At 51.5% G+C, this 26,046-nt stretch overlaps 9 protein-coding genes across 9 annotated transcripts; 3 read left to right on the top strand and 6 right to left on the bottom strand.

The window, feature by feature from the left end:
• Positions 1–757: 757 nt before the first annotated feature.
• TRV_05024 (uncharacterized protein) lies at positions 758–4,164 on the top strand (the record flags this gene model as incomplete). The annotated part of the gene is made up of 2 exons (XM_003020840.1): positions 758–1,098; positions 1,149–4,164. Coding segments are annotated over 2 exons (3,357 nt in total), but the record flags the coding sequence as incomplete, so codon positions are not given.
• Positions 4,165–4,988: 824 nt separating this feature from the next.
• TRV_05023 (uncharacterized protein) lies at positions 4,989–7,889 on the top strand (the record flags this gene model as incomplete). The annotated part of the gene is made up of 1 exon (XM_003020839.1): positions 4,989–7,889. The coding sequence occupies one exon, from the start codon at positions 4,989–4,991 to the stop codon at positions 7,887–7,889; it is 2,901 nt and encodes a 966-aa protein (XP_003020885.1).
• A 1,463-nt stretch (positions 7,890–9,352) lies between these two features.
• TRV_05022 (uncharacterized protein) lies at positions 9,353–10,407 on the bottom strand (the record flags this gene model as incomplete). The annotated part of the gene is made up of 2 exons (XM_003020838.1): positions 9,353–10,002; positions 10,035–10,407. The coding sequence occupies 2 exons, from the start codon at positions 10,405–10,407 to the stop codon at positions 9,353–9,355; spliced, it is 1,023 nt and encodes a 340-aa protein (XP_003020884.1).
• A 1,644-nt stretch (positions 10,408–12,051) lies between these two features.
• On the bottom strand, positions 12,052–12,933 carry TRV_05021 (glutamine-serine rich protein MS8, putative; the record flags this gene model as incomplete). Its single annotated transcript, XM_003020837.1, has 3 exons — positions 12,052–12,175; positions 12,317–12,669; positions 12,748–12,933. 3 exons carry the CDS (start codon positions 12,931–12,933, stop codon positions 12,052–12,054), a joined length of 663 nt encoding a protein of 220 aa, XP_003020883.1.
• Positions 12,934–13,602: 669 nt separating this feature from the next.
• TRV_05020 (uncharacterized protein) lies at positions 13,603–15,979 on the bottom strand (the record flags this gene model as incomplete). The annotated part of the gene is made up of 2 exons (XM_003020836.1): positions 13,603–14,249; positions 14,353–15,979. The coding sequence occupies 2 exons, from the start codon at positions 15,977–15,979 to the stop codon at positions 13,603–13,605; spliced, it is 2,274 nt and encodes a 757-aa protein (XP_003020882.1).
• Positions 15,980–17,063: 1,084 nt separating this feature from the next.
• Positions 17,064–18,161, top strand: TRV_05019 (uncharacterized protein; the record flags this gene model as incomplete). The annotated part of the gene is made up of 1 exon (XM_003020835.1): positions 17,064–18,161. The coding sequence occupies one exon, from the start codon at positions 17,064–17,066 to the stop codon at positions 18,159–18,161; it is 1,098 nt and encodes a 365-aa protein (XP_003020881.1).
• A 78-nt stretch (positions 18,162–18,239) lies between these two features.
• TRV_05018 (uncharacterized protein) lies at positions 18,240–19,126 on the bottom strand (the record flags this gene model as incomplete). Its single annotated transcript, XM_003020834.1, has 3 exons — positions 18,240–18,662; positions 18,727–18,990; positions 19,049–19,126. 3 exons carry the CDS (start codon positions 19,124–19,126, stop codon positions 18,240–18,242), a joined length of 765 nt encoding a protein of 254 aa, XP_003020880.1.
• A 1,421-nt stretch (positions 19,127–20,547) lies between these two features.
• Positions 20,548–21,433, bottom strand: TRV_05017 (isochorismatase family hydrolase, putative; the record flags this gene model as incomplete). The annotated part of the gene is made up of 2 exons (XM_003020833.1): positions 20,548–21,195; positions 21,395–21,433. The coding sequence occupies 2 exons, from the start codon at positions 21,431–21,433 to the stop codon at positions 20,548–20,550; spliced, it is 687 nt and encodes a 228-aa protein (XP_003020879.1).
• A 2,023-nt stretch (positions 21,434–23,456) lies between these two features.
• On the bottom strand, positions 23,457–23,918 carry TRV_05016 (uncharacterized protein; the record flags this gene model as incomplete). The annotated part of the gene is made up of 2 exons (XM_003020832.1): positions 23,457–23,736; positions 23,881–23,918. The coding sequence occupies 2 exons, from the start codon at positions 23,916–23,918 to the stop codon at positions 23,457–23,459; spliced, it is 318 nt and encodes a 105-aa protein (XP_003020878.1).
• Between the last annotated feature and the right edge of the window lie 2,128 nt (positions 23,919–26,046).

Here is a 26,046-nt window from a genome sequence, read left to right as displayed (position 1 = left end):
TATCACTTATCACCATCTATCTCCATCCCCTATTCACTCACCCAACACTCTCACTGTCCACTCACTCTCACCCACCCACTCACCCACTCCTATCTCTACCTCTATCTCTCTCTCTATCTCTATCTCTCCCAAGACATCCTTCTTCACCGCCACTCACTAGCTTCTTCTCCTGATCGTCCTTTTTTCCTTCTGTCTCCTCTACTTCTCCTCTACTTTCAGTTACTTCTAGTGACTTTCATCTACTTTCTTCTACTTCTTCTTCTTCGTCTTCGAGTCTAAAAAGCGGCACGAGATGGCCTTCCTCTTCTGGTTTAGTCTATCTTGGCATCTGGGGTAACTTCCTTGCTTAGTCACTGCTTAGTCACTTTCTTAAAGAGGCAAGGACCCCTCTTTGCGGTGCGGCGGGCGGTGAGTTTTCTGCCGCGGGGTCACTCTCGGTCACTTCTGGTACCGCCTTGTCACTCCCTGTATCAATACATGACTAATCTCCCTCTCAGCCAATCAGAGCTCCAGCAACGCCCATCGCCCGGCGTAAAACCTTAAAGCTGCTCGCCCTGTGAAAATTTCAACAGCTGACATAAGCAGCCGCCGAGGGTGAAAATTTTTTCTTCTTCGTCTTTTTTTCTGCAGTTAAAAAGCGACTTCGACCTCGACTTCACCTTCGACATCACAACTTCACAACTTCACTCTCTTTACCCTCTACTCTCCTCTCTACTCTCTTCTGTCTACTCTAGAATCATCTCTAGATACACTCTAGATTCACATCTCCGTCTATCCCGTGTATAGACTGTGCAGCCGTCTCAGCTGCCGGGACCTGGTCATCACCACGTCGTCCCCGACTCCCACTTCACAACCACCACCACCACCACCACCACCACCAGCTTCAGCTTCAGCTTCAGCGTCCACCATGCCTGCAGTCGCCGTTGCAGACTCGACGCCCGCTCAGTCGGCCAAAGAGGCCGCCAAGTCGGTCGCCGTCCTCGACGAGCTGCTCAAGAGCCTCTCGCTCTCCAAGTCCGCCGACGAGGCCAAGGCCGCTGCCGCCAACATCGCCTCTCTCCTCAACGGGCCTACCGAGGAGCATGTCGTCCCAGCTAGGTATGTTCACTCAAACCACAGGTCATAGACTCAGTACTGACAAAGAGTAGGGCCGTCGAGAGCTTGAAGAAGCAGCTCGGGAACAAGAAAGATACCCAGGCCCGTGAAAAGGCGCTGGACGCCATCCTCGCCATCGCACAGCACTCCTCCGTCTCCCCGGCCATGGAGCCCTACATCCTCGCCCTGCTGGGGCCCACCCTCGCGGCCGTCAGCGACAAGATGAACTCCGTCAAGGAGCTGGCCCAGCAGGCCGCTCTCGCCATCGTCAAGTCCATCAACGCCAACGCCGTCAAGGCTGCCCTGCCCGCCATCGTCAAGTCCATCCTGACCGCCCAGAAGTGGGCCGAGAAGATGACCGGCCTCGCCTGTATCGAGGCCCTCGTCGAGTCTGCTCCCACCCAGCTCGCCACCCGTGTCCCCGACCTCATTCCCGTCGTCTCAGAGTCCATGTGGGACACCAAGCCCGAGGTCAAGAAGGCCGCTTACGCCACCATGGAGAAGGTCTGCGCCCTCATCTCCAACAAGGATATCGAGCGCTTCATCCCTGAGCTCATCAAGTGTATCGCCAAGCCGGAGAACGTCCCCGAGACCGTTCACCTGCTCGGTGCTACCACCTTCGTCACCGACGTCCACGAGCCTACCCTGGCCATCATGGTCCCCTTGCTCGACCGTGGTCTGGCCGAGCGTGAGACCGCCATCAAGCGTAAATCTGCCGTCATCGTCGACAACATGTGCAAGCTCGTCGAGGACCCCCAGATCGTCGCTGCTTTCTTGCCAAAACTCATGCCCGCCCTCAACAAGAACTACGACACCCTCGCCGATCCCGAGGCCCGTGAGAAGACCAAGCAGGGTCTTGACACCTTGATCCGTGTCGGTGCCGTCGTCGATGGCAAGATCCCCGAGGTCTCCAAGGCCGGTGACATCGAGACCGTCGCCGCCATCCTCCGCGAGCTGCTCGAGCCCAAGTACAAGGCCCAGATCGAGCCTGCTGCTGCCACCATCGAGTACATCGCCGCCATTGCCGGCCAGCTCATCGATGAAAAGGTCGTCGACGTGGCCGACTGGACTGAGAACATCCTCGCCTACCTGACCGTCATCGTCGGTGAGGAAGAGGCCCGCTCCATGGCCGACAACCTCCGCAAGCGTGCCTCTCCCGCCGCCGCTGCCGAGGCTGAGGTCGAGCCCGATGAGGAAGAAGGTGAGGATCTCTGCAACTGCACCTTCAACCTCGCCTACGGAGCCAAGATCCTTCTCAACCAGACCCACCTCCGTCTTAAGCGCGGCCAGCGCTACGGTCTCCTGGGCCCCAACGGCTCTGGCAAGTCCACCCTCATGCGTGCCATCAACAACGAGCAGGTCGAGGGCTTCCCCAAGAAGGACGAGGTCAAGACCGTCTTCGTCGAGCACGACCTCGACGCCGCCGATACCGAGCAGACCGTCATCGGCTGGACCGAGAAGAAGCTCCGCGATGTCGGCATCACCACCGAGCTCTCCGCCATCCAGGAACAGCTCGTCGAGTTCGGCTTCGTCCGTGAGCAGCTCGAGAGCCCCATCACCTCTCTCTCTGGTGGTTGGAAGATGAAGCTCGCCCTCGCTCGTGCCGTCTTTGAGAAGCCAGACATCCTCCTGCTCGACGAACCCACCAACCATCTTGACGTCAAGAACGTCGCCTGGCTCGAGCAGTACCTCGTCAACTCCCCCTGCACATCCATCATCGTCTCTCACGACTCCAAGTTCCTCAACAATGTCATCCAGCACGTCATCCTCTACGACCGCTTCAAGCTCCGCCGCTACCGTGGTGACCTCACCGCCCTCGTCAAGCGTGTCCCCTCGGCCCGCTCCTACTTCGAGCTCGGAGCCTCCGAGATGGAGTTCAAGTTCCCCGAGCCTGGCTTCCTCGAGGGTGTCAAGACCAAGGCCAAGGCCATCGTCCGTGTCAACAAGATGTCCTTCCAGTACCCAGGCACCTCCAAGCCCCAGATCAGCGACATCACCTTCCAGTGCTCGCTCGGCTCCCGTATCGCCGTCATCGGCCCCAACGGTGCCGGCAAGTCTACTCTCGTCAACGTCCTGACCGGTGAGCTCATCCCCACCACCGGTGAGGTCTACCAGCACGAGAACATCCGTATCGCCTACATCAAGCAGCATGCCTTCGCCCACATCGATAACCACCTCGACAAGACCCCCTCCGAGTACATCCAGTGGCGTTTCGCCACCGGTGAGGATCGCGAAACCATGGACCGCGCCAACAAGATCGTCACCGACGAGGACGAGAAGGCCATGGACAAGATCTACCGCATCGACGGCACCCAGCGTCGTGTCATCGGCATCCACTCCCGCCGCAAGTTCAAGAACTCCTACGAGTACGAGTGCTCCTTCACCCTCGGTGAGAACGTCGGCATGAAGAACGAGAAGTGGACTCCCATGATGACCGCTGACAACGCCTGGATCCCCCGTAACGAGATCCTCGCATCCCACGCCAAGATGGTCGCCGAAGTCGACCAGAAGGAGGCCCTCGCCTCCGGTCAGTTCCGCCCCCTCGTCCGCAAGGAGATCGAGACCCACTGCAGCTTCTTCGGCCTCGACGCCGAACTCGTCTCCCACTCGCGCATGCGCGGTCTCTCTGGCGGTCAGCGTGTCAAGGTCGTCCTCGCTGCCTGCTCCTGGCAGCGTCCTCACTTGATCGTCCTCGACGAGCCAACCAACTACCTTGACCGTGACTCTCTCGGTGCCCTCTCCAAGGCCCTCAAGTCCTTCGAAGGTGGTGTCATCATCATCACCCACTCCAAGGAATTCACTGAGAACCTCACCAACGAAGTCTGGGCCGTCGTCGACGGCAAGATGACCCCCTCCGGCCACAACTGGGTTCAGGGTCAGGGTTCCGGCCCCCGTCTCACCGACAAGGGTGACGACGAGGAAGAGAAGTTCGACGCCATGGGCAACAAGATTGCCGCCACCAAGAAGGCTAAGAAGCTCACTTCCTCTGAACTCCGCAAGAAGAAGAAGGACCGCATGGCCCGCCGCAAGAGAGGCGAGGAGGTCTTCAGCGACGAGGACGACGAGTAAAGAAAAGTTCCATCTCTATTGTTTCCTGCATATCATAGACGGTCGGAGGCGATACTCTACACACACCCACACACCCAAAAAAAGAAAGGAGCGTGATAGAAAAAGTCTTTTTTTTTTCCTCTTCTCTTCATGTCGATGATTGACTTTGATTTTCTTTTTCTCCTTCCTCATGTCACGGTTTAATGCTTGCATCATGTCCCACCCCTTTTTCCCTCCGCACTAATCGATCGTCACTTTCTTGCTCTTTGAAAAAACTTGCTCTTTTACCCGGCGTCATTGGATGGATGCGGATGGGATTCTATTTCATGTTTTCTCTTTTGATGTCTCCTTTTTCTTTGACTGATGAGATTAATTCTTTTTTTTCTTTGATTACTTCAAACTTCCTCTTCATAGAAGAAAATTAAACGAACAATTTCATATTTCATTTTATCTCTTTCTTTTCCTACTTGCAATCTTCTATTTTCCTACCTTTCTTGTCTCGTGGGTGGGGTGATGACTGACTAGATTGGACTCTAGAGGATAGAGATAGACAACTGAGATAGACGACCGAGTGGATAGAGATAGATAGTCTTTACAGAGAATGCACTTGATTGTTGTTTTCATTCTACCTGATTCTACACTTGATGTTCTTATGTAGTTCGCTATCAATCTTATCAATCAGTGGGGCTCAACTGAAAACCCTAAAACTCTAAATTTTCATCTCTCCTCGAGCGCATCAACATCACCACAGAATTCACAGAAACATACACGCACACACGCACACATGCTCATGGAATAACAGCCATATAAATATACAGCCAGCTTAGCTCCTTGAACTAAGCACTATGGCGCCCTCCCTACCGGCAACATACGATACCCTCTTCTCACCCCGCGCTGAAAATGCCCCGCGAGCCGCCTACGACTCCCTGCATCCCACGGAGCAAGACTGCATAGCCATTCTCTCCCACCCGTTCGCGCAGAGTATAACATGCCATGACGCACCGGGTGAACAGGCCAAGTCTGTAGCCGACGACACCTCGTTCGCGAAGCTGGTATCAGACCGCATCTCAGCCCTAGTCAATGACCCCGCAAGCAGGTCGAGAGCACTTTACACAGCCTACGCAGCGCTATATGCGTTCCTACAATCAAATGTCACGGGTCCACCACTGAATGGCGGGGCGGGAATTAACATTCTACCCAAGCTAGGCTCGGCCAGTGCGTTACGGGAGGGCATGATTCGCGAGCTCTCGGTGGACGGAGAAGCGGTATACAAGCGCATTCCGGTCGTGGAGCTGTTCGTCCTTGCAAAATCGATATTCAATCATTCGGCTATTGTGCCTGAACAGATAGAGCATGGAGACGACATATTGGGTCTCACGGGGCGCATGCGAGTGAACTTCATGCATCAGAAGATGCTGGGCGAAAACGCTGATGGGTTGTGGGCTGATATAAGTGCCGACATTGAACGGGTTGCAAGGATAGTGCTGGACGGACCTGCTGGGAATGCGGATGTGAGTGTGGGCGAGAAAGTGCGGTTCATGCTTGAGCGCGCAGTGATGTATACCCACCACGGGCTCGATGGGAAAGCGAGAGAAGACCTCTTACGCGCCGCGGGTGTGAACGGGTTTGAATTCGCGTTGACGGGCAAGTTAGGCCGTCGCACCAAGTTCCAGGACAGGGATATAAGTCAGCTAGTTGTTTTGGCCAGAAGCAAGGACACTGATACGCGCGATTCAAGCGAGACTGAGAAGGCAAAAGGTGGTGAAGCTGTTGAGCCGAAGAACCTTGAGCTCAACGACGATACGCTTCTGGAGTCCATTGCGTTTAAGCAAGATACCACTGCCTCCGTGGACGTTAGAGATAGCTCCAACCTACCGGCCAGCCTGGCCTCGCTAGACGCCGCAAACCAACCTCGCCTCAACCCTCTGGACTCCATCATCTTGCTCTCCCTCGCGTCCGCAATCACAAACACTTCCCCTGAAGACGGCCTGACTCGTGAAGAAACCATCCCCTATGCCGTACGAGTTCTAGAAGGCGGCAGTTCAAACTGGCAGGTCTACTCGCAGGCTCTACTCGTTCGGTCCAGGATAGAAGGGTATCGTACCCGGACCGTTGAGCGTTCTGTACTTCAGCTCCAGGCGCTAGTCGACCAAGTCATCGCCGACACAGCAAGTGATACCCCTACTCCCGCCTTATCAGGAGAAACTGCAGAACCATCCACGCAGCAGCCAACCACCTTCTTACCTCGACCGGAGGCGTCTGAGTCTGCCCCCGCAGCCGAAAGACTGCAATATATCTGGCTCCTCAACTTTTCTACCCGCTGGAACCTCGAGTCCGAACTGGCGCAGCGATGGGTCGGTCTCGGCGCCCTTCGCACAGCGTTAGATATCTACGAACGCCTACAAATGTGGGCTGAAGCCGCGCTCTGCTATGCCGCGACTGACAGAGAAGAAACTGCCAAACTCATGGTCAGGAAACAGCTTTACCAACGCACCAACCCGGATTCCACAGGGGACGACGACACATGGCAAGGTGCGGAGCTATCTACGTTACCGCCAGACGCACCACGACTGTTCTGCATACTCGGAGACATCGACCGTGATGCAGCGATGTACGAGCGAGCCTGGACAGTATCCAATAAGCGGTATGCACGCGCCCAACGCTCGCTGGCTAGACTGTACATGCAGGAAAAGCCACCGAACCTAGTCAAGGCGGAAAAAGCGTACAAGCTCAGTCTGGCGGTGACCAGGCTCAACCATGCATCCTGGTTTGCTATTGGGTGTATCCAGCTCGAGCTCGAGAAGTGGGAAGATGCAATTGATTCGTTCACAAGGACAGTTCAGCTGGAGGAGACGGATGCAGAGGCTTGGAGTAACCTTGCCGTGGCGCTGTTGAACGCACCGCCCCGAACATCAACCGCCTCGGCACTACGGGATATCCCTCGTCCCAAACCACTAGATGACGAAGAGGAAGATGAGCAGGAAAGTCATGAAGAATTAGATATATACAAACAGAAGCGGGATGCTCTGGCCGCACTTCACAGGGCAGCTAGATTCAAACATACCGACCACCGAATATGGGATAACATTCTCACGGTTGGCGCCTCAATACCCCCTCCATCCACTCCGTTCCGCGACGTACTCCTTGCTCAAACACGCCTGATTGAGCTCCGTGGTGAAAAGGACGGCGAGAAATGCCTAGATATCCCTGTCCTAACGGCTCTGGTCAAGACTCTGACCACCCCGCGAGAAGGAAGCAGTATATCCATCGCCTATGATCCAGCGGCTATTAGACCAGGCTCCATACACGCAAAGCTACTCCGACTATTCGACGAGAACATAATACCCCTCATCACCCACTCTCCCGAACTATGGCTTCTAGTCGCTGACCTCGAGAAATGGCGTGGTCGACCTTCCCAGGCTCTGGCTGCTCATGAAAAGGCATGGCGCGCTACCACCGCCTCCTGTGCACAGGGAGCATACCAGATGGGCGAAGAGGATAAATGGAACGATATCGTCAAAGCTACTGAAACGCTCGTTCGAAAAGGGTATGCCGTTTACGGCGGAATGGACAAGGAAACCGAGGACGGGTCAAAGGCAGACGAACCCGAACTCGTCGCTAAGGACTGGAGATTCAAATCCCGCAGCGCCGTTAGAGGGATACTAGGTAAGGGCAAGGCATTCTGGGACGGCACCGAAGGATGGAGCAGACTTGATACCCTGCTGAAGGAAGTCAGCGGCAATTAACTACACCAAAACATAGATCTAGACAAACAGACATACATGAATCAAAAACAAAAAAGAGACCAAAAACGACATAACATAACTACCTCCCCCGTCACTTTCTATACCACATCCTCGTCGTCCTCTGTCTCGCAATCTTCTTCTTCAGCTGCAAAATCCCATACAGAAACGCTTCTGCCGTCGGCGGACACCCAGGCACATACACATCCACAGGAACTAACCTATCCACCCCTCGAACCACACTATAGCTATAATGATAATACCCTCCCCCATTCGCGCAGCTGCCCATACTAATCACCCACTTCGGGTCCGGCATCTGGTCGTACAGCAGTCTCAGGGCCGGACCCATCTTGTTGGTCACCGTGCCCGAAACAATAAGCACATCTGCCTGGCGTGGCGAGGCACGGTAAATTATACCCATACGATCTAGGTCGTAGCGGGGCATGGAGACGGCCATCATTTCTACGCCGCAGCATGCGAGGCCGAAGGTCAGTGGCCATAAGGAGCCTTGACGGGCCCAGTTGGCCACTTGGTCGAACTTGGTTCTGGGTGTGTTATGTTAGCTGTGTGTGTACGTGTATGGGTGTGGGGAGTGGTTTAATGCGCACAGTATATGCCTGAGAGGTATAGGTTCTTCTCCCTGGCTGGGTAGAGGGACTTCCAGCCTCTTAGGGCGGGCTAGCATAGCCCTTGGGGTGGTTTCATTTGTCCGTCCGCCGGTGGTAGTTGGCGTTGTAGAGGCCCTCCTGACCTTCACGACCACGGGGGAAACACATTGAGATTGAAAGACGAGTTGACGCCCGGTATATCTAGAGAGGGCTATATATCATCACCTCGAGCCGTCAGTAGGGCTAAAAACAAATCTCAAGACGACTTCGACGTCTTGGCCAATTTTCGAGAAAGGGGGGTACTAGCCTTGTGCCTTTATGAACGGCCGTATAGTAGACTTCATGGTTATGTATCAACCGACCTTTCAATGAAGAGAAATGCCTGCAATGGCGCCGTACAGTTGTCACAAACATGATGAGAAAATCCTTCTCTCCTGCTGCGCTCACGTATATACATAGAATGCCTCGCAACCATTACCGGATATAGTAATCTTTGCGTATTCTCGGCGTGTCGGGAGAAGTCGGAACCGATACAACAGCTTTCAGTCAAGGGATTGTAGGCGGGAGAGTCGCTTATATGGCACTATCGGACGCTGTTTACGCCGTCCGATCAGCCTCTCTATCCATCCGTGGTTAGTTAAGGTGACCGATCCGCCGATGAAAAGTGCGGAGAGCCGTCTTGGCTATGTAGTTATATACTTGGGCCACAGAGGATCAAGATATTACAAAACACGAGTACCGCCATCAATAGTCTGTGAATTGGAAGCCATACTGTCATAACTAAAATATAGCCTGGCTATAAAAAAAAAGCTCGTATCAAGAAAGAATCCCAATTTTAATATCCAAAAACCCAAATGGTCAATTATCGCCAAAGTTCTCGTCCTTTTCTCCCCGCCATAGGATAAAGCACAGGGTTACTGCTGCCTTTATCCCGGCAGCTAGCCACAACGAAGCCGACAAGCCGCTTACTTTCGACAGGCCGCCTGAAAGCATGGCACCAGAGAAGGCAGCTAGCAAGGTCAATAGGCGCCTGGTGCGGAAGTCTGTTAGTTTCCATCGTGGGCGCAAGCTAAATAGCTTCTTATCCATGAGTAAGTCGCAGAGGAGTGTCGTCAGGACAACAGTTGGTATCTCGTCGATACCGAGCAATCGTGAAGTAACTATCTGGCCGGCAGCCTGGAAGGCTAGTATGCTGATGGGTAATACCTGGATCCAGTGGACTCCGCGGGTGGAAACTTCGATACTTGAGTCCACTACACCTGTCTCTACAAGGATGCTGGAGACGAGGATTGCAGTGGTCTGAAGGGCAAATGACGCCACTAGTGTTGATCGTCGAAGCGGCCGTAGAATGGTAGAAGCATATCTAAAGAAAAGGACTCCGATGGCAAAGGATCCGATGGCAATCAGGGATTTGGCCCATCTGTTTGGGGGTGTGGGCGGTTGACCAGAGACGCCTAAAGCAAGGAACACAACATTCCCTAGATTCAACCAGTCAGCATGATTATTACCTAGAAATAAGTCAAAAGGGGCAAGAGTTTACCTGTCTGCATGTTTGCAAAACTGCCCCAGGCATTAAAGGCGGCACTATCAATAACGCCAGAGATAAACGCACATGTTATCAATAGTATCTCGGTGCCAACTTTATTTATATCTCTCATGAAATGTTGTACTATTCCTCCCCCTGATGTCGATGAACCCTCAATGTCATCCGCCCAGCCAGTGATCATAGTCAAGGACGAGTTCCCGGACGGGATCGGTCCAGGGCGCACTCTGGGAGCTGAGGACCGTAGAGCTCGTTCAACATCATCATCGAAAGTCTTCTCGTTTATCTTGGCTGGGACTGGATGGACAGTAACCTCCACCGGAGTAGAAGCGGTGTCAAATCTCACGGATTGTTCTGTTGTCTTTGACATATTGATATAAATAATGATATAAAAAGGGATTGTCTCCTTAATGAAGAAAGAGAACTGGGGTTCTAAGTACTTGGCCAGCAGTGCTCAGTCTGTAGCAGGCAGTCTGATACATTCTATTTTCCAAGGAGAATCTCCCCATTAACCAAGACACCAAGGGGCTCCACTTATATATATATATATATATCAATATTGGCATACTCAAGAGAGCCAGTTCCGAAAAGGTTCATCCCATGCTTTGACGACGAAGAAGGAAGAAGCTCCTTCCCGGGCTTAGGCAATCGAATCTGAAACCCGCCAATTCTCCAAACGGAAAGAACAAGGACGAGCCAACGGAGCGGAAGGGCGGACCAACTGAAATCGCTCCTGGATGGGCCAAGAAGTGCTTGAGTCGAAGCCACGCGGGTCAAGGGGCTGCAGCGTGATAGGCATTCTCGGGCTTCCACCGCGCTGGGAGCGTTCTGTCTACCATGTGGCTGAATGAAAATACGATGACTGATAGCTAGCCCAGGTTCAGCAGAGCGCAGAAACTGATAGACAGGAGGTAGGCTGAAGCTGTCCTCTGTCACAAACAAGCACAGAGGAGGAAGACGTGCGTCACGTCTATGACGCTGATTTCAAAGCATCTTTGGTTGCAAGTAACTGCAAAGAATTGACAAAGGGTATAGTTAAGGTTCGTCTTGGCTCCCGAGTCCATAACCAACTCCCGGAATATGGCAAGCGGGCAGTGATATGGATCAGATCCGACTAGGACTTGATTACTAACGCCGGGAGCTGGAAGATGAGATCTCAGCCCAACTGATAAGCAGATCAACACCCGCCAAGCGCTGGGCGAGAACGCGCGGATAAGCCACCACCGTCGATTTAAGATTAGAGGTGCCTAGCCTCTGCTTCCAACCCCACGATGTGGGTTGGGTGCGTGGTTCGGAAGGAAAAAACTGACAGGTTCGGTGGCTAGATATTGGGCGAGAATCGGTAGTACAAGCGCGACAGGGACCCATGACTCAGGGAAGGAGAGACAATCGTTCCTGAGCAGCCTAAGGGGCTCCCGAAGCTGAGAAAGCTGTACTCCTTAAACCACGTTGGCCTGAGGTTTGTCCTGGCGGTGTAACCGCTTCTCAGCGTAAGAATGGGCGCGAAAACGACAGCTTTGTTGGCCTGCCAATGAGAGGGCTTCCGGGCCTCAAGGGGCCAAGGGCCAAGCTAGAATTGAGGGCGGTGGGAAGAATCATCACCCCAAGGGCTATTCCGCCAAGGGTACGGAGTAGCACAGAAGGGATCTTTGGCGTTCCCTCCACTGAAACGGATGACCCAGCCGGAAGCTGTAAATAGAAACTGCTGGGGGGGTAAATGGTATCAGAGATATGAAACACGATGGTTAGCTGAGTCATTCCACGTCACGTATGCTGCTATAGTGGTAGTGTGAGCTTGAGAATGGCAACACAAGTGAACATAAACACGAAGGAGGAAGGGGAGCAGCACAGGAGGAAGAAACGGATCGTATACGCGATAACAGTAACGATCATTAATCATAACAATATGTACATCAATAAACACGAGGGGCCGCGTGGTGAAGGGCTTAGGGCAGACGTCGCGACATCTTAGGATGAAGACTCTTATGCTAGCCAGCTACCATCAGTTTCTTCCCTAGTCGCTGTCGCTGCTATCAGAGGACGAGGACGAGGACGAGGATCCGTGGCCTCTCTTCTTTTCTTTTTTGTGTTTCTTGTCCTTTTTGTGCTTCTTGTCTCCTTTGTGTTTCTTCTTATGGCTATTTGAAGGTCAGCACACTGATCGTTGTGGCATTCTGGAAGCGCAATGGCTCGATGAAAACAAAAGAAAAGGAGGGAAAAATTCTGGCACACTAGGCACCGAATATATTTTATCTAGTAAATAAAGGGAAATGGCTTACTCCTTAATGGCATGGCCAGCGACGTTAGCTCCAACAGCGCCGATAACAGCGCCACCGATGGTGCCCAACGCCCCCCCGCCAAGCTTGTGACCCATAAATCCACCTCCAGCAGCTCCGACCAGCGTACTTCCCAGGCCTCGTTCACCTTCAGGGCCGCCTGGACCTGCTGGCCCACCTGGACCCTGGGGGTAAGCGGGAGCCCCTTGCATTCCGCCATGCTGAGGCGGACCGCCGCCGTAGTATGCATTGCTCTCACCTTGATGCTGCTGCTGGCCGGCGGGAGGGTACCCACCGCCATACTGGTGCTGACCTCCGTTGTCATACTGCTGATGGGCATTATAGCCATATTGCTGCTATAAAAGAGCCTCATTTAGCAACTGATTCTCTAGCCATTTATAGCAGTGGTTGGGTATAAACAATGACTTAATTACCTGCTGTTGAGGGAAGCCTTGGTCATAGTAGCCACCTTGCTGGGGAGGCCCCTGATGCTGGCCTCCATACGATTGTTGCTGCGGGGGCTGCTGGTATTGGCCCTGGCCTTGATAATACTGACCTTGCTGTTGGCCGTAGTTGTCATAGCCGCCGCCCTGAGGGGGGCCTCCGTAGTATCCGGACATGTTGTTGTAGTTATATCACAGGGACAAGGAAGAATGAGTGTTCTAGGGAGTGAATAGAGATCTCTACAGAGTACAGCTGTCCGTAAAGATACACAGCACAGAGAGAGACTTGTTAATACGAAGGATTGCAGCCCGCGTCGTTGAAGTTGCGAGGTAGTTATATGTTGCATACCTGAGTCCCGTGACTTTAATTTCCGGTGGGGGAAGACGCTAGTCTACTTTTAGTAATCACGTGGGGCCGATTTCCGTTATGCCAAGCTTTTCAGCCGCACTTTCTTTTCTTCCAAATGGGGAAAGCCCGTGGTCTTGCCTTTCTGGGAAGGTGACCTGGGGTTATAGGGATGTAGATTGCCTGTGGGAGTATGAACCGGATAGAGTCAAATATTCAGCATTCCGTAGGTACTGCTATTAACATAGGCTAAGCCAAATAGGCGAGATATGCCAGGCATTTCACACGATAAGCCAGGAAATAAACCCACGCACCGCGCCCGCCGTCTCAAATACAGTATCATGAACGTAGGTATAACAGTGGGTAGTAGTGACGCAAAAAATGAGATCAACGATAAAAACAAGAACAAGCATTTAGCAAGGTCGTGATATTCGTTCAGTCAAGACGGTAGAGGAGAAAAAAATATAAACAAAGACGAGGAACCAAGAGATGGCCCACGATCACCAATCTTGGCCTCTGTCTTTCATCAGAATCTCAATGGCTTGATCTTGTGGTACTGGATTCTTGTTTAAATCTTTAATGCAGTCCGTCAAGCCATCAGCTGCGTTATCGACATCTTCAGCCGACCACCCTGTACAGGCCATCACCATGCGCCTATAGTTCTCACCCAGGACAACGTTCTTCGTCTTGAGTTTCTCGACTTCAGCGAGTATCGAGGCCGTCTGCTCCTTGCAGCATTTCAAGCGTGTCTTCAATTGCTCTAGACGCGGTAGAGAGAATATGAACCTCCCTTGTCCAACAGTGTTGGCTCTCATGCGGGCTCCGTCAGGGAAGAGCTCATCAATCTTTCGCTTGTCGAACTTGACTCGATCTTTGCCCGCCAGAGTCTCACTGGCCCTGTCGCCATTCTTTGACTGGCGAAGCTGTTCCACAAGAGCTTCTGAGGACACTGTGAGATTTTTAATTTGCCTCTGTAGCTCTATCCGTTCTCGCGTCTTCTTCTTCATTTCGTCAAGACGATTCTGCTCTATCTGACGAGCCTTGGCACTTTCCCTGATCTTAGCGTGCCACTCGTTGAACTCTTGTTGTTTCTCACTGAAACTGCTGGCCAACTCTTTATCAAAGGAACTTATTGAAGCCTCAATAGCTGTGCTTATTTGAGAAACAGTTGCTTTTGCAGACGTTAGTGAAATGATATCCCACTGCCAAGGAAAGGGTTAGAAAGGGTAGGAGAAGAAAAGGGGGCGTACATTCAAGAATCTCCTTCTTTGTTCTTGCTAATTGGCTCATGTGTGCATCACCTCCACTGCCAATCTGGAGACCCTGACTATTTCCATTGACCATATCCACACCCACACCGTAATCTGCAGGGCGAAGGCCGGTATTGTTCGGAATATCAGGGTCTGCTCCAACTTCAAGAAGTTGGGGAACAAGAACAGTCCTAGCTCTTCCTGCCAAGTTGAGCGCAGTATCACCTTGGTCATCCTGAATATTCACCATCTCTGACATGAACCTGCCTAGACCAATGATTTCAAACTTGGGCGATTCTGAGAATCCACTTGCACCATTGGTGGTTCCGCCATGCCGCACAATATACTCCAAGAGGGACTCGAGATAGTGTTTTGCAGCTACATGGCCTCCACCGCCAGTCGCTGCCATCATGGATATGTGATGTAAAATTGTGCGTCCATGTAAGTCAATAATCTCTATGGTTGAGCCAAGAAGGTTTAATAGCTTGGAGAAGCTGCGATAGTCAAGGTTATTTCTTGTCCCAACGGCCTTCTGCAATGCAGTCTCGCCAGCGGCATTCAATCGGAATATATTCACACCCTTGGCTATAAGGGCATTTACCAATGGCAGTCGTGCCAGCATCGCAGCCCAGTGCAAAGCGCTATTCAAGAATTCATCGAGAGGTGTTTCGAGGTCTTCGGCTGTGAGTGTGAGGAACGCAGGGTGATGTTCAAAATCTTTCATGCGCTTATCCAAGAACAAAGTCATAATTAGTTTCATTTTCTGGAATCTCTCGGGCGTTGTCGCTGCTGGAAGTGCGGGTATGCCATGTCTTGGGTCATCGGGTATCCTATTGTTGGTGGACTCTTCTGGATAGAACGAATCGTTAGGCTCAGTAGGTGTCGGTTCGGCCATGGAGCTTGTGGGCTGTGTGTTGTTGGCAAAAGACATTTGCTGCGCGGTGGATGACGAGCGCATCCGTTTTCGGGGAGGTTCTAGGTTTTCATCATGAGTATACTCAGCAAAGCTGCGTTGGCTGTTCTGGAGGTTACTACCGAAACCACTGTCGGATACAACAGTTTGAATGCTCTGCTGGCTGGCTGATTGGTACTGGGCATCCTGGCTGCTCATCTGGGAAGACTTCCTTGTCATACTAGGCTGTCGTCCATCGGGCCCTCTGATAGAAGTGTCAAATCTAGCCTTGCTGATGGCGTTTACCGCAGTTGCGGCGGTCCGAGATATGCTTTGGAAAAAGGTACCCCCAGATTGTGGGCCGCTATGAGCATCCAGCCCTTGTGCAAAGCGCTTTCTCTGTACAGCCAGAGCTTGTTCCTTTGTAGGTGTGTCCAGCTGTCCCTGTCCTGCTGCGCTGACACCGTCTTGGCCCATATCATATTCCAGCAATGGCCGTAGCAAATCTTCAACCTGGTACCGTCTGCAAAGTTCTAGACCACGCTCATAACTGACCCATGTGCCTTGGTACTTTCCATACCCGCCTTGAACCTTCTCGTGTTCACCAGCCGCGACCTCTTTCTCCAGGGTCTTGGTTCTGCGTGCTTTCGCTACGCCTGCTACCTTGAGAATCTGAGTAGCATTCAACCAGGAATCCGAACGCCGACGCATCATAGCCACCCCATTCACTTCCATTTCGTACACTGAGACGTTCGAATAAACGGCCTATATAGAGGATATAACGTTAGTTTACTAAACAGCCTTTACCTTGGCCTGGTGCAATTCAAGGGGCCGAACGAACGGTGTAAATCTGTGGTTTATATCCATCCTGATAAGGCATGGATCTGTACCCATTCCCTTCATTATAGCCACCATAACTGCCTCTGGACACTGAGTTGTTCATGCCGTTGGTAGAAAAGCTAGTCGATACGTTGGAGTGCTGAGAGGCCCTGGGTGGAGGAGACCCAGCTGGAGTGGACGCATGGGATTGCGAGGCATGGAAAGAATTATGTCTAGATTGAGAAAATGAGGCACCGTTCGGCGGACCACCGTGAGAGTTCCTTGAGAACGACATCGGGATAGAAACAGCCTCTCCGTGGTTATTCCAGAGTCAAGTCAAAGGGCCCGAGGCCGGATCCCTTGAAGGGCGGGATCAACCGTTAAGCAGCTATGCGGTCTTGGTATAGGCGTAATTAACTCTAATCGAAGTCAGTAGTCCATAATGAGGTGAATATAGCCAAACAAAGCAGTATGCAGTCATACCAAGAACGTTGAGCCGACTATGGATTTAACTCGACAGACTGCGGCTTTCTTGCTGGCGTCGCGACCTGGCAAAGTTGTGAGTGGTTCGCGTGGTCACGTTACCCGCGCCCTTTCACCCGCTCGAAGCTGAAGTCGACGAGACAGGCGGAGGCTGCTGAGTAAAGATAGATTATACAGGAGGCTTGTCGGCAGGCCATCCAGGGACACGGAAATAATCTGCTGGCAGAGAAAAGATGAGGCTCGTCGGGATGTTCTTCGTTTCCTTCTTTTCCCTTTTCGGCTTTTCCCACTTTCGCGTCTAAGCGCGCGCTTGATGACTAAGCGCGCGTATTCAACCTCGCCGTTTTTCGTTTTGTATGCAGGGGGGAAGAAACATGAAGCAAAGACAGCAAAGACCGCAGCCGGACGAGGGGAAGGCAAGAGAAGCGCATATACGGAGTGCAGGATACCGGGTGGTGGTATCTGGATCTACTGCCTACACATCGATTGACCTGTACAGTCGAGCCTGTCAACTGCCATGGCGACCACCATCGCATGGAAAAGCCATTACCGAGCCCTGCTCAGGGAAGCGAGCTACCTCCCCGATCCCGTTGCGAAGAGATATATGGCCGAGTATATCACGTCGAGATACCGCAAATTCACCTCGGCAGAGCAGCAGAAGTCGATGAATGCTGCCAAAATTGCCCGGTTGCATACTCGCATCAAGAAAAACATGAAACTCTTACAACACGCAAACCAGGGATATACAAAGTCCCTTGAGCGTGTTTTACTCATGTCCTATGGCCGAATTGGACGGAGGAAGCGAATACTACTGCGGCCGTTTTTACAGTCCGGGTCCGGGTCCAAAACTGCGTTTTCACAGCACTGGAGGCCGTCCGACCTACTTCTTGCATTGTTGCAGAGCCAGAGTGAGAATAGCAATATCGGTGCCCAGAAGGTTAAAAGGCCAGTTAGGACAACTGACCTGGAACCTCGCATACCTGAATTAAATGCTCTTGCGCGGCCGCTTGCAGATATAAGGAAAATACACATTCGCCAAAAGTGGTACGCCCATGTGCTTGACAAAACCTTTCCTCCCCTCCCGCAGCACGATTGGGAAACACTACAACGCCTGGTAGAAGGAAGTGAACCTTGGACTCCACCAGTACGGAGGAAAGGGCCCAGCCAGATCACCTCAGTGGATTCCACTAGTGCTTCCGAACAAAGATACCTTAGTACCGACTTCCTTATCAAAGGCGCCACGAAGGATCCCACATTTGCGCAATACGTCCGAGGCCGGCCACACCAGATCACAAGAAGACTTATGCGCCATATGTGGGAGCGTATCTGTGCCCTGACGCCTCTTATCCAGTGGGATTCCAGCAAAAATAAATGGTGGTTTTCCTGGGGTGTACGGCAGCCCCCGGCTCCCATCTATCGCCAGGTAGATCCAGTAAAGGGGCTGGCATTGTTTGAAGGGGTCCACCAGAAGACTGGACGGGTGATAATTTCTCGAAGGCAGTCAAGTAAACCTGGAGAGGGAGATAAAAACCAAAAAGCGGACTCGGAAAACCCTCTTGAAGCCTTTCAATCAACTACGTCAGTTCCTAGAATGCTAGCATCCGCTAATAACTGAGTTCCTTTGATACTCCATTTTAATCATACATTCATAAGGGTGAACCCCATGGAATTTTTGCCTGTTCGCCGAGGAAGGCTACCTTCCCTCTACCTTCCTCTTCAACATACCGCAGAAACTCTCAAAAATGACAGAATCAACACCTTTTACCCATCGCACGGTAACATCGGCATTCTTGAGGCCCGGACGCCTCACCTGGATGATAAATCCAAATACAGCATTCTCTGTATCGAACGGAATATCTGCCTGGCTAGATCCATCCTGAGCAGCTTCCTGCTGCTGTCGTTTCCTTCTTGCCTGCCGAGACCAAGCGTTTTCCATCGTGAATCCTAATCCACTTGACCGTTGATTATCCCATTTCCAGGGAATCCGGAATGAATTGATCTCTGTCTCTATCACTTCGATCAAAGAGTCAACAGATTTACACGGCAAGCTGAAATGGAACTCAGATGGGAACGGTAGGTATTTTTTGGGTATATTGGATACGCTCCTGGAAACGCCCTGCAACATGGCGATCCGTTAGCATAGCTGCTTTAGTCTCCGCTGATCCGTATCCACCACCTACCATTGTCGGCCGTATATCCTTCCACGACCAGGCAATAGCCCAGCGTTTAGTCTTATCCCCCTGGATAAATTCCGTGACTGCCCAATTTTTGTTATCGAGGCTCTGGAGCTCGTCGATAAGTGAGAGGAGACTGCTCCGCTTGCCTAGCATGGAGGTATACCACCTTACAGCCTCTCGTAAATGTAGGCTCTCCTGGATCATCTTTTTAACAAATGCAACTTCCCCTCCGGGTGTTATCATTTCCGTCTCTGCTCCAGTGCAGACCTATAGCTTCTTTAGTTTGATATACAGTACAACGTGTTTTGTGAGGTCATAGGCGTACAGAAAGCGGCTCGTTCTGCTTCTCTTCTGCCAGTTGCTTCATCTCCTCATGGGATTCATAGAATGGAGGATTACACATGGTGAAATCCAGCCTCGAGGCCCAAGTTAATAAGTTTTTGGAGAGAATAGGTAGGTTTCAATTGCTTACATCTTTAACTGGATCCTATCAAGGGGGATTAATGGCCCATCCGGTACTGAATCTACCACTTGGATGCGCGATTGCAGGTTGTTTCTCTGCACATTTTGCCTCGCATATTGAAGATTCTTCCTGTCGATATCTAGATAGCATCAGCAGCAGCTCTCTACACTGTCATTCAAGCCTACACACCTGTTGCAACGAATGTCCATCGTTTTCTGTGCACTGCTCCTAGCAAGGGGTATATACAGCTTGAACCGGTCCCGCTGCCCGTTCAGTATACCATTGTTAGCCCTGAATATATATATATATATATATATATCATGAGGGGAAGGGTATTATCTTACATATCAAGGCCAACTACATCTCTATCAGCATTGAATCCTTCATGGTAGTCATCGCCAGTACAGTCTATCAAATCCTGTAGCCAGAGGATGTAGTTGAGTCTGCAGCAAAACATCGATCAGGCTCCGTAAAACATCAACATTAGAGCAGCTAAACGACCACAACAACGCACCGATTAGGGACCTACTGGCCAAAGTCAGCATCCTTGTCAAGACCAAAACTCGCATAAGTACGACTTACTGGCGGACAGAGTCGGTCATCGGGGAGCTCGATGTCCAGGCCAAAGTCACGACGGAGTAGACTGACGGTTAACTGCCTGTGAAACCCGGGTATCAACCACCGCACCGTAAACTGCAGCCAACCAAAGAGAGATTGTCCCCCCCCCCCCCACGGCAAGCAGTAAAACAGTCAAGTTGCCGGTATCAATTAATCTCCCTACCTGACAGCATCCGGGTTGCTGAAGTCCAGCCGCCCGTTTGCACTCAAGCTGCTCTCGAGACGAACCGTCAGCGATCATGCGGCCACATCCAGAACGAGACGACGAAGAGAGCCTTACAACTCCTTGAAGGCCGGGTCTTGCAGGGCCAGGGCCGTGAAATCGACCTTGTGCCGATAGATGTTCCCTGCAGAGTCCATCGTTGCGAGTCCTCAATTCTGGCGGGCGCAGGGTGTTTTGTGTCAAGCCTGCAGCTATGAAACGGATCTTATGCACCTCGCACTGCAAGGCAACATATAACGCTCGACACTATTAACTATTAATCAAATCGACAAAGGCCGCTGGTTTTACGATGCTTGCCTGTTGGCTTCCATGCAGGTACTAGAAGGCCCCTAGACGGTATGTGGGATTGCCCTACGGCATGTTTATTCCATAACTAACTGTAGCTGCATAACTAGCTAATATTAATAGCCTGAAATGTGATATAGATCTAACCGACTACGAATAACTACACGCTGCCGTTAATTCACTACTTAATCAAACAGGAGTTTGGGCCGGATCCATGCATATAATACCGACATAATCACGAAAGCAGCGGCTGCAAGTCTCTCAAAACATCGGCCGTCTGGACAACCTCCGCGAACTCCCTCAGCGTTGCAACCGAGACGCCATGGACGGTATCTGCATCAAACCGCCCGCAGGGGAACGAGGCAGTAGCATCTTCAACCAGGATAACCCGGCCATCTGTGCTGCCGTCTGGGGCGTTTGTAACGCCCAGGTTGGCCGCCATACGGGTGGTGGTAGATACGCAGTGTTCCGCCGTCAGGCCCAGCAGCAGCAGCTGTCTCACGCCCTTGGCCCTCAGCGTCTTCTCCAAGTCGGTTCCGACCAGGGCCGAGTTCACGTTCTTCCAGAAGACCAGCTCGTCAGGGATAGGTTCGGTGAACGGGTAGAAGGCCGGACCACCGTCTGGGTGGTAGGGATGCAGGACACTCTTAACGTTAGTGGACGAGTGGCCGATGTGGATGACCTCGATATGGGGGTTTCGCGCGTGCGCATCCCGGAATGCATTTATGAGCGCAGTGACATTCTCCTTGTACTGCGGATTTGATCTCTTGCCCCAGTAGGCTTCTTTGTCGAAGGCTGCGTGGTTGTCGATGATGAGAAGGACGGTAGGCAGAGAGAGGTCAAGGGCTGCCATTTTGATTTCTGTGATATCAACACTTGCGTGCTGGCTATCTCACCTATTCAGTGAATATGTCTGCTCTGCTACTTTTGATGTCCCCGTCTAAGTATGATTCATGCGGCCATCTCTCGCTAATAATAATAACCCCCTCGTACAGTGACTGAATTTGTCAGCACGGCCGTATTTTCGGAATTATCGGGTCGGGAATTGATAGCAATCTCAGTATCCGTCTCGAACGACCTACGATGTCCACTTCCTGTGGCTTCTCCTGCTTTGCGTTCATGTCCAAGTTATGACGCCACGCCGGGGATGTCTCCGCCCAGGAAATTGGATAGATCAAGATACCTGCTAGTTAGGCGAGGACCGCATTTTTCTGCATCCTCGCCTAAGTTAATTAGCATATCAACCAGAGAGCTTGATGCTGGGATTCCTCGCCTAGTCTGCGGTGGCGTTGCCTCCGTTGCTGAGATAGACTCCGAGCTCAGGGCAGGATGTGGCCAGGGGCAACTAGCTAGTTAAGTTCACACTGAGGTAAAAATGACATACTTCGTGCAAAGTGTTTATGCATGGCGATAAGTAGGGCTCGCTGCAATTTAACTACTCGGACAATCCTTCCCCATATGACTAGGGTTAACTAGTTACGTGATTTAACTACTTGAACAACGTAAGAACTTCCTGTCTGCAGAGTACTAATTCGTACGCTGTAGGTTGCCGTGAAAATGCCCTCTCGGACTCACATTTTATATTCCGATAGTTAACTAGTCAGGCTGATAAATAATGTATATAAAAGGCGAAACGTTAATAACTAATAGGTGGGGAGGAGAGTGGAATAACGCAGAAAAAGTAAGGATGCATATACTCCGTGAAATTTGCAGGCTCGTAATTGGGTATCAAGTCAACTGACTGAGGGAAACAGGAAAAAAAGAAAAAAGGACTGATACAAACAGCGACGGGGGAGGAAAAAAAGGTAAAAGGAAAAAAAAAGAAACAAAAAGAGACAGGCCCTCAAGAGAGAAGAGAAGCCCACGGAGTAGCCGTGGGCAAATTCGAAGACTGAGGTCCGATACGTCGAGGATAAAATTAATAGAAATCGAAAAAAGGGGGGACACATCAAGGGTGAGATCTAGTTATGGATCCGTTTGTCAGCTGGGCATTTTCAAGATACACTAGTTATTGTGTTTGCACGAGCGGTGTGAAGTGAGAGATCTCGTGGCGAAGGATATGTATGCGAACATGCAGGGCACAATGGTTAAAGTGTGCTGAGAATTGCGATGATTATTTTGAAGGCAGGGGACAGGAAGAATAATACCAATTGCCTGCATGATGCAAGTACCTTTGCTCCCCAAGATCCCTGCAGAAGGAAGAAAAAAGGACAATAATAGGGAAGGGAAGAGGAGTTAAAAAAATAACCGGTGGCGTTGATCAAAAGTAAACATGATCATAGCACCGATTATGGGATGGTCGAGATACATTTGCCGGCTGGTTATTACTTTTTCACTTGGTGTAGCAAGGGTTGCACTTCATCAAGCCGCACACCTTGCAGCGCCAGATGCCGACAAAAGGGCCGCCGTTGCATATCGAGCAGCGCCAGGTCAGGATGCTGCCGTTGCTGGTCTGGACGATCCCCCATTGGTGAGGACACCGCGGGTTGGCCATGGCTAACTGGCTAAGTTGGTCGGTTGGGTGTGCGAGTGACGTTGACGGTGCCTAAAGCGCGTGCGGATGTTTGATTCGGCAGAAGTTCTCCGAAGAGGAACAGACGCTATGCTGCAGGTTACAGCTCGGCCCTGAGGGGTTGGGTAACTAAGGGGCGTCAGGGGGTTGCGCGGACGCTGGGGTTGGTCGCTGGGAGGCCTGGGAGCAAGGGGCTAAGCACAGCCAAGGCGTAGGGGTGTTCCAGCACGACGGGTCGATTAGTGGAAAAGAGAGGGCAAGGGCAGAGTCGAGCAGATCCCAGCGAGGGGTTTGGGAGATGCCTTGGATTCGTGTGTGTTTCGCTGGTCAAGAAGACGGCTTTTTGGTGGTGATTGATGATAAGAAGAGGAGAGGAAGAAGGGAGTGAGTCTCCGAGTTGGAAGGGGGAGTCGGTGTTTATATAACTAGAGCTGGCCCGGCCACAGTATCCTGCTTCCTGGTCCCCAGCTATGAATAATTGAAATAGTAAGAGACACAGGACAGTGGTACACCAGGGATTAATCACTTGGTGCGAAGACAGGCTTGTGTATGTGTGTGTGTGTGTGTGTATAGAGTGAAATTGCACGGTGTACTGTGATGGAGGAGTGAAAAGGGCCACCGACCCGGGCTGTTCAATCAGTATATTTATACACCCCAGGGAACATAGTTAGAGCAGTGACCTTGTTCTTTTCCTTTTTCTTCTTTTCTTCTTCTTCTCTCTTCTCGTCTCGTTTCTTTTCTTTTCTATCGGGAAGAAGCAAAGCTGAGCTCTCCCCTGAGGCCCGTCCCGGAACCCCGTCTGCCCTTTTCTGACGGCCAGAGCTTAATGGAAAGCTCTGATATGAGAGAGAGAGAGGGCTGTCTCTGGCTGTCTGGTCTTTGTCTCGGGTTTTCTTTTTCTTCTGTTGCTTCCTATTTTTTTTTTTTTTTTTTTTTTTTTTTTTTTTTTTTTTTTTTTTTTAAATCATCCCATTTCTTTTTCCCCTTCCCTTGCATTGGGGCCCTCTATTTTTCGCCCTTCCTCTCTTCCTTCTCGGCTTGACGATTTTAATTGGCAAGACGGTTGAGAGGCCCGGCTTTTGTTTCGCCCCCATGGTTGTTGCAGATAATATTGACGAGTCAGGATGGTTGATACATTGGTGTTGTAGTTAAGGGGCGCATATATGCTTTCCCCGTATCGATGCAGGAGGACAGGTCGAGAAGTCAAGGCTGGGGGATGAGCTCCACGTTTGACGCTCAGAAATCCGTATCCAGACTCCCGCGGTTACGGGCACAGGAGGGCCGACCCTGGAGTTAACCTAGTTAACCTAGTTGATGCCTGTATATATGGCCCGTCTGCGACGCTCAATTCGGATTACAGACAGGCAGACGGAGCATTGGCGTGAAGATCCCGGGAACCAAGCTGCTGGTGTCTTCAAAAAGCCACATCCTGGTTGGTTCCTGTTCATTTCTCTCCTCTCTGTCTCCTCTCAATCACCAATTGTTGTGTCTGTCGAGGGCCTCAGATATTAGCCCGTTAAATATCTCCTCGTATACTCCGTACAGATTTGAAAACGACACCCGCTGATTGCCATATAGAGTAAGGCAGAGGAGCTAACGTCCACCGCCAAGTGTGCCCGAATGCATTTGGTTATTCAAAAGAACCATGGCTATTGATAGATACCAGCGCGGACCAGCCGGATCCATGATATCACCACCACCACCGGCCGCAACTATCAATCGTCGTCAGCTTTCCTCCAGCATCTGCTTCCTTTTTCCTTGTCTCATCCTCAGCAGCAGACTCGCCCAATCACTAGATATATCCCCGCGGAGCCGCGACCTGAAAGCCAGCACCACCATCACACACACACACACACCTGTCTCTAACTATACATAGCATGTATAGATAGCTATAGATATGCACTCTTGTAACTAGACTCCCACATCCCTGGCGGAAATCCATCCCGACATACCGGCGCCCATCCTCCTGGCGTGTGGCTCTCCGTCCCATCCCCCCCATCACCCCTGGCCCTAGCCCTGGCGTACGTCAGTCATCGCCGCCAGTTGATCTTGAGCGCTGCCTCTTTTAGGCTTCAGACGGTTCTTCCAGGTAATTGGTCCTGCAACGGCTGGGGACAGTCGAGATGGATGGGTTGGAAGGCTGCTGGCGCAGGGACTCAGACCCCCTCTGGAGATCTGCCTGTCTTCCCGGCCTGCAATGCGGTATGTATCTGTACAACATCGATGTCCCTGTGCGAAGTTCGCTGCATTATCTGGTTGAGGGCAACGAGCGAACAAGCAAATATGATGTATCACGAAGATCCGATCTTCATCGCCGTGCGCCTCAGGTAGCTATATCTGGCGCGTCTGCTGCTGGTTCTGCTGCGCCAGCTACCACCTGTTGCAGCAGCTTATTATAGTCTCCCCGTCGAATACTTGCTCCTAGAGCTCCTGTTAGAATGCAGACATAGGCTGCTCCGTATATATATCAGGCAGAGATAGGTGCTAGATATGGGGTATCACTGCTCACAAAGCCATCTGCTGGCTTCGAGATGCTATCACCTCTCGCAGCCAGCTTGCCGCTCTCGAGCCGCCGGCACAGTCTAGATTGTCGATCTCGAGGTGTCTAAGATTTATGCTGAACCACATGACGACAAGTACACAGCGCTGCAGGGAAGAAGAAGAAAAGATACAGACTGACCTTTGACGTTGCGAGCCAGTGGCCCCGGTGGCAGAAGCAACGTTGGTGGACAGTCGGCTCATATGCAGTAGTGTCTATGTACGTTTGTATGCATGTATCTCCGCATTCATAGGCTACTATTCCCCTTTTTTATTTGAGGGCTGAACATCTATATACTACGTTAGAGTTACGTATATAGAAAAACGAATGACTATATATAACACCGAACAGCTAATTAAAACCATAGATAAAAAGGAAAGGAAAAAGGAAGGAAAATACGGGGTCATTCAAGGCGAGCTGCATTTGCCTCATTACACCAGGCACATTGGACTCTGCATGTCACTTCTTTTTGTTTGCTACCAAGGGTCCATCCCATGCGAGTGAAGCCCCACGGTCATGCGGCGTACTCCCTGAAGCATTGTCCAGTGACGACATCCTCAGACACCTGGCTGAAGAAGTGAAAGAGATCGACAGAACTCACTCATACTCCCGTTGGCTCAGCCGTTGGCCCCCCTCCCCCTTTACAATATAATACCAGGGCCAAGTAGATGTGAAAGGTGAAA

Source organism: Trichophyton verrucosum (assembly GCF_000151505.1).
Source record: "Trichophyton verrucosum HKI 0517 chromosome Unknown contig00380_1.f1.exp, whole genome shotgun sequence".
Lineage (NCBI taxonomy): Eukaryota > Fungi > Ascomycota > Eurotiomycetes > Onygenales > Arthrodermataceae > Trichophyton > Trichophyton verrucosum.
This window is presented reverse-complemented; position numbering and strand designations above follow the sequence as displayed.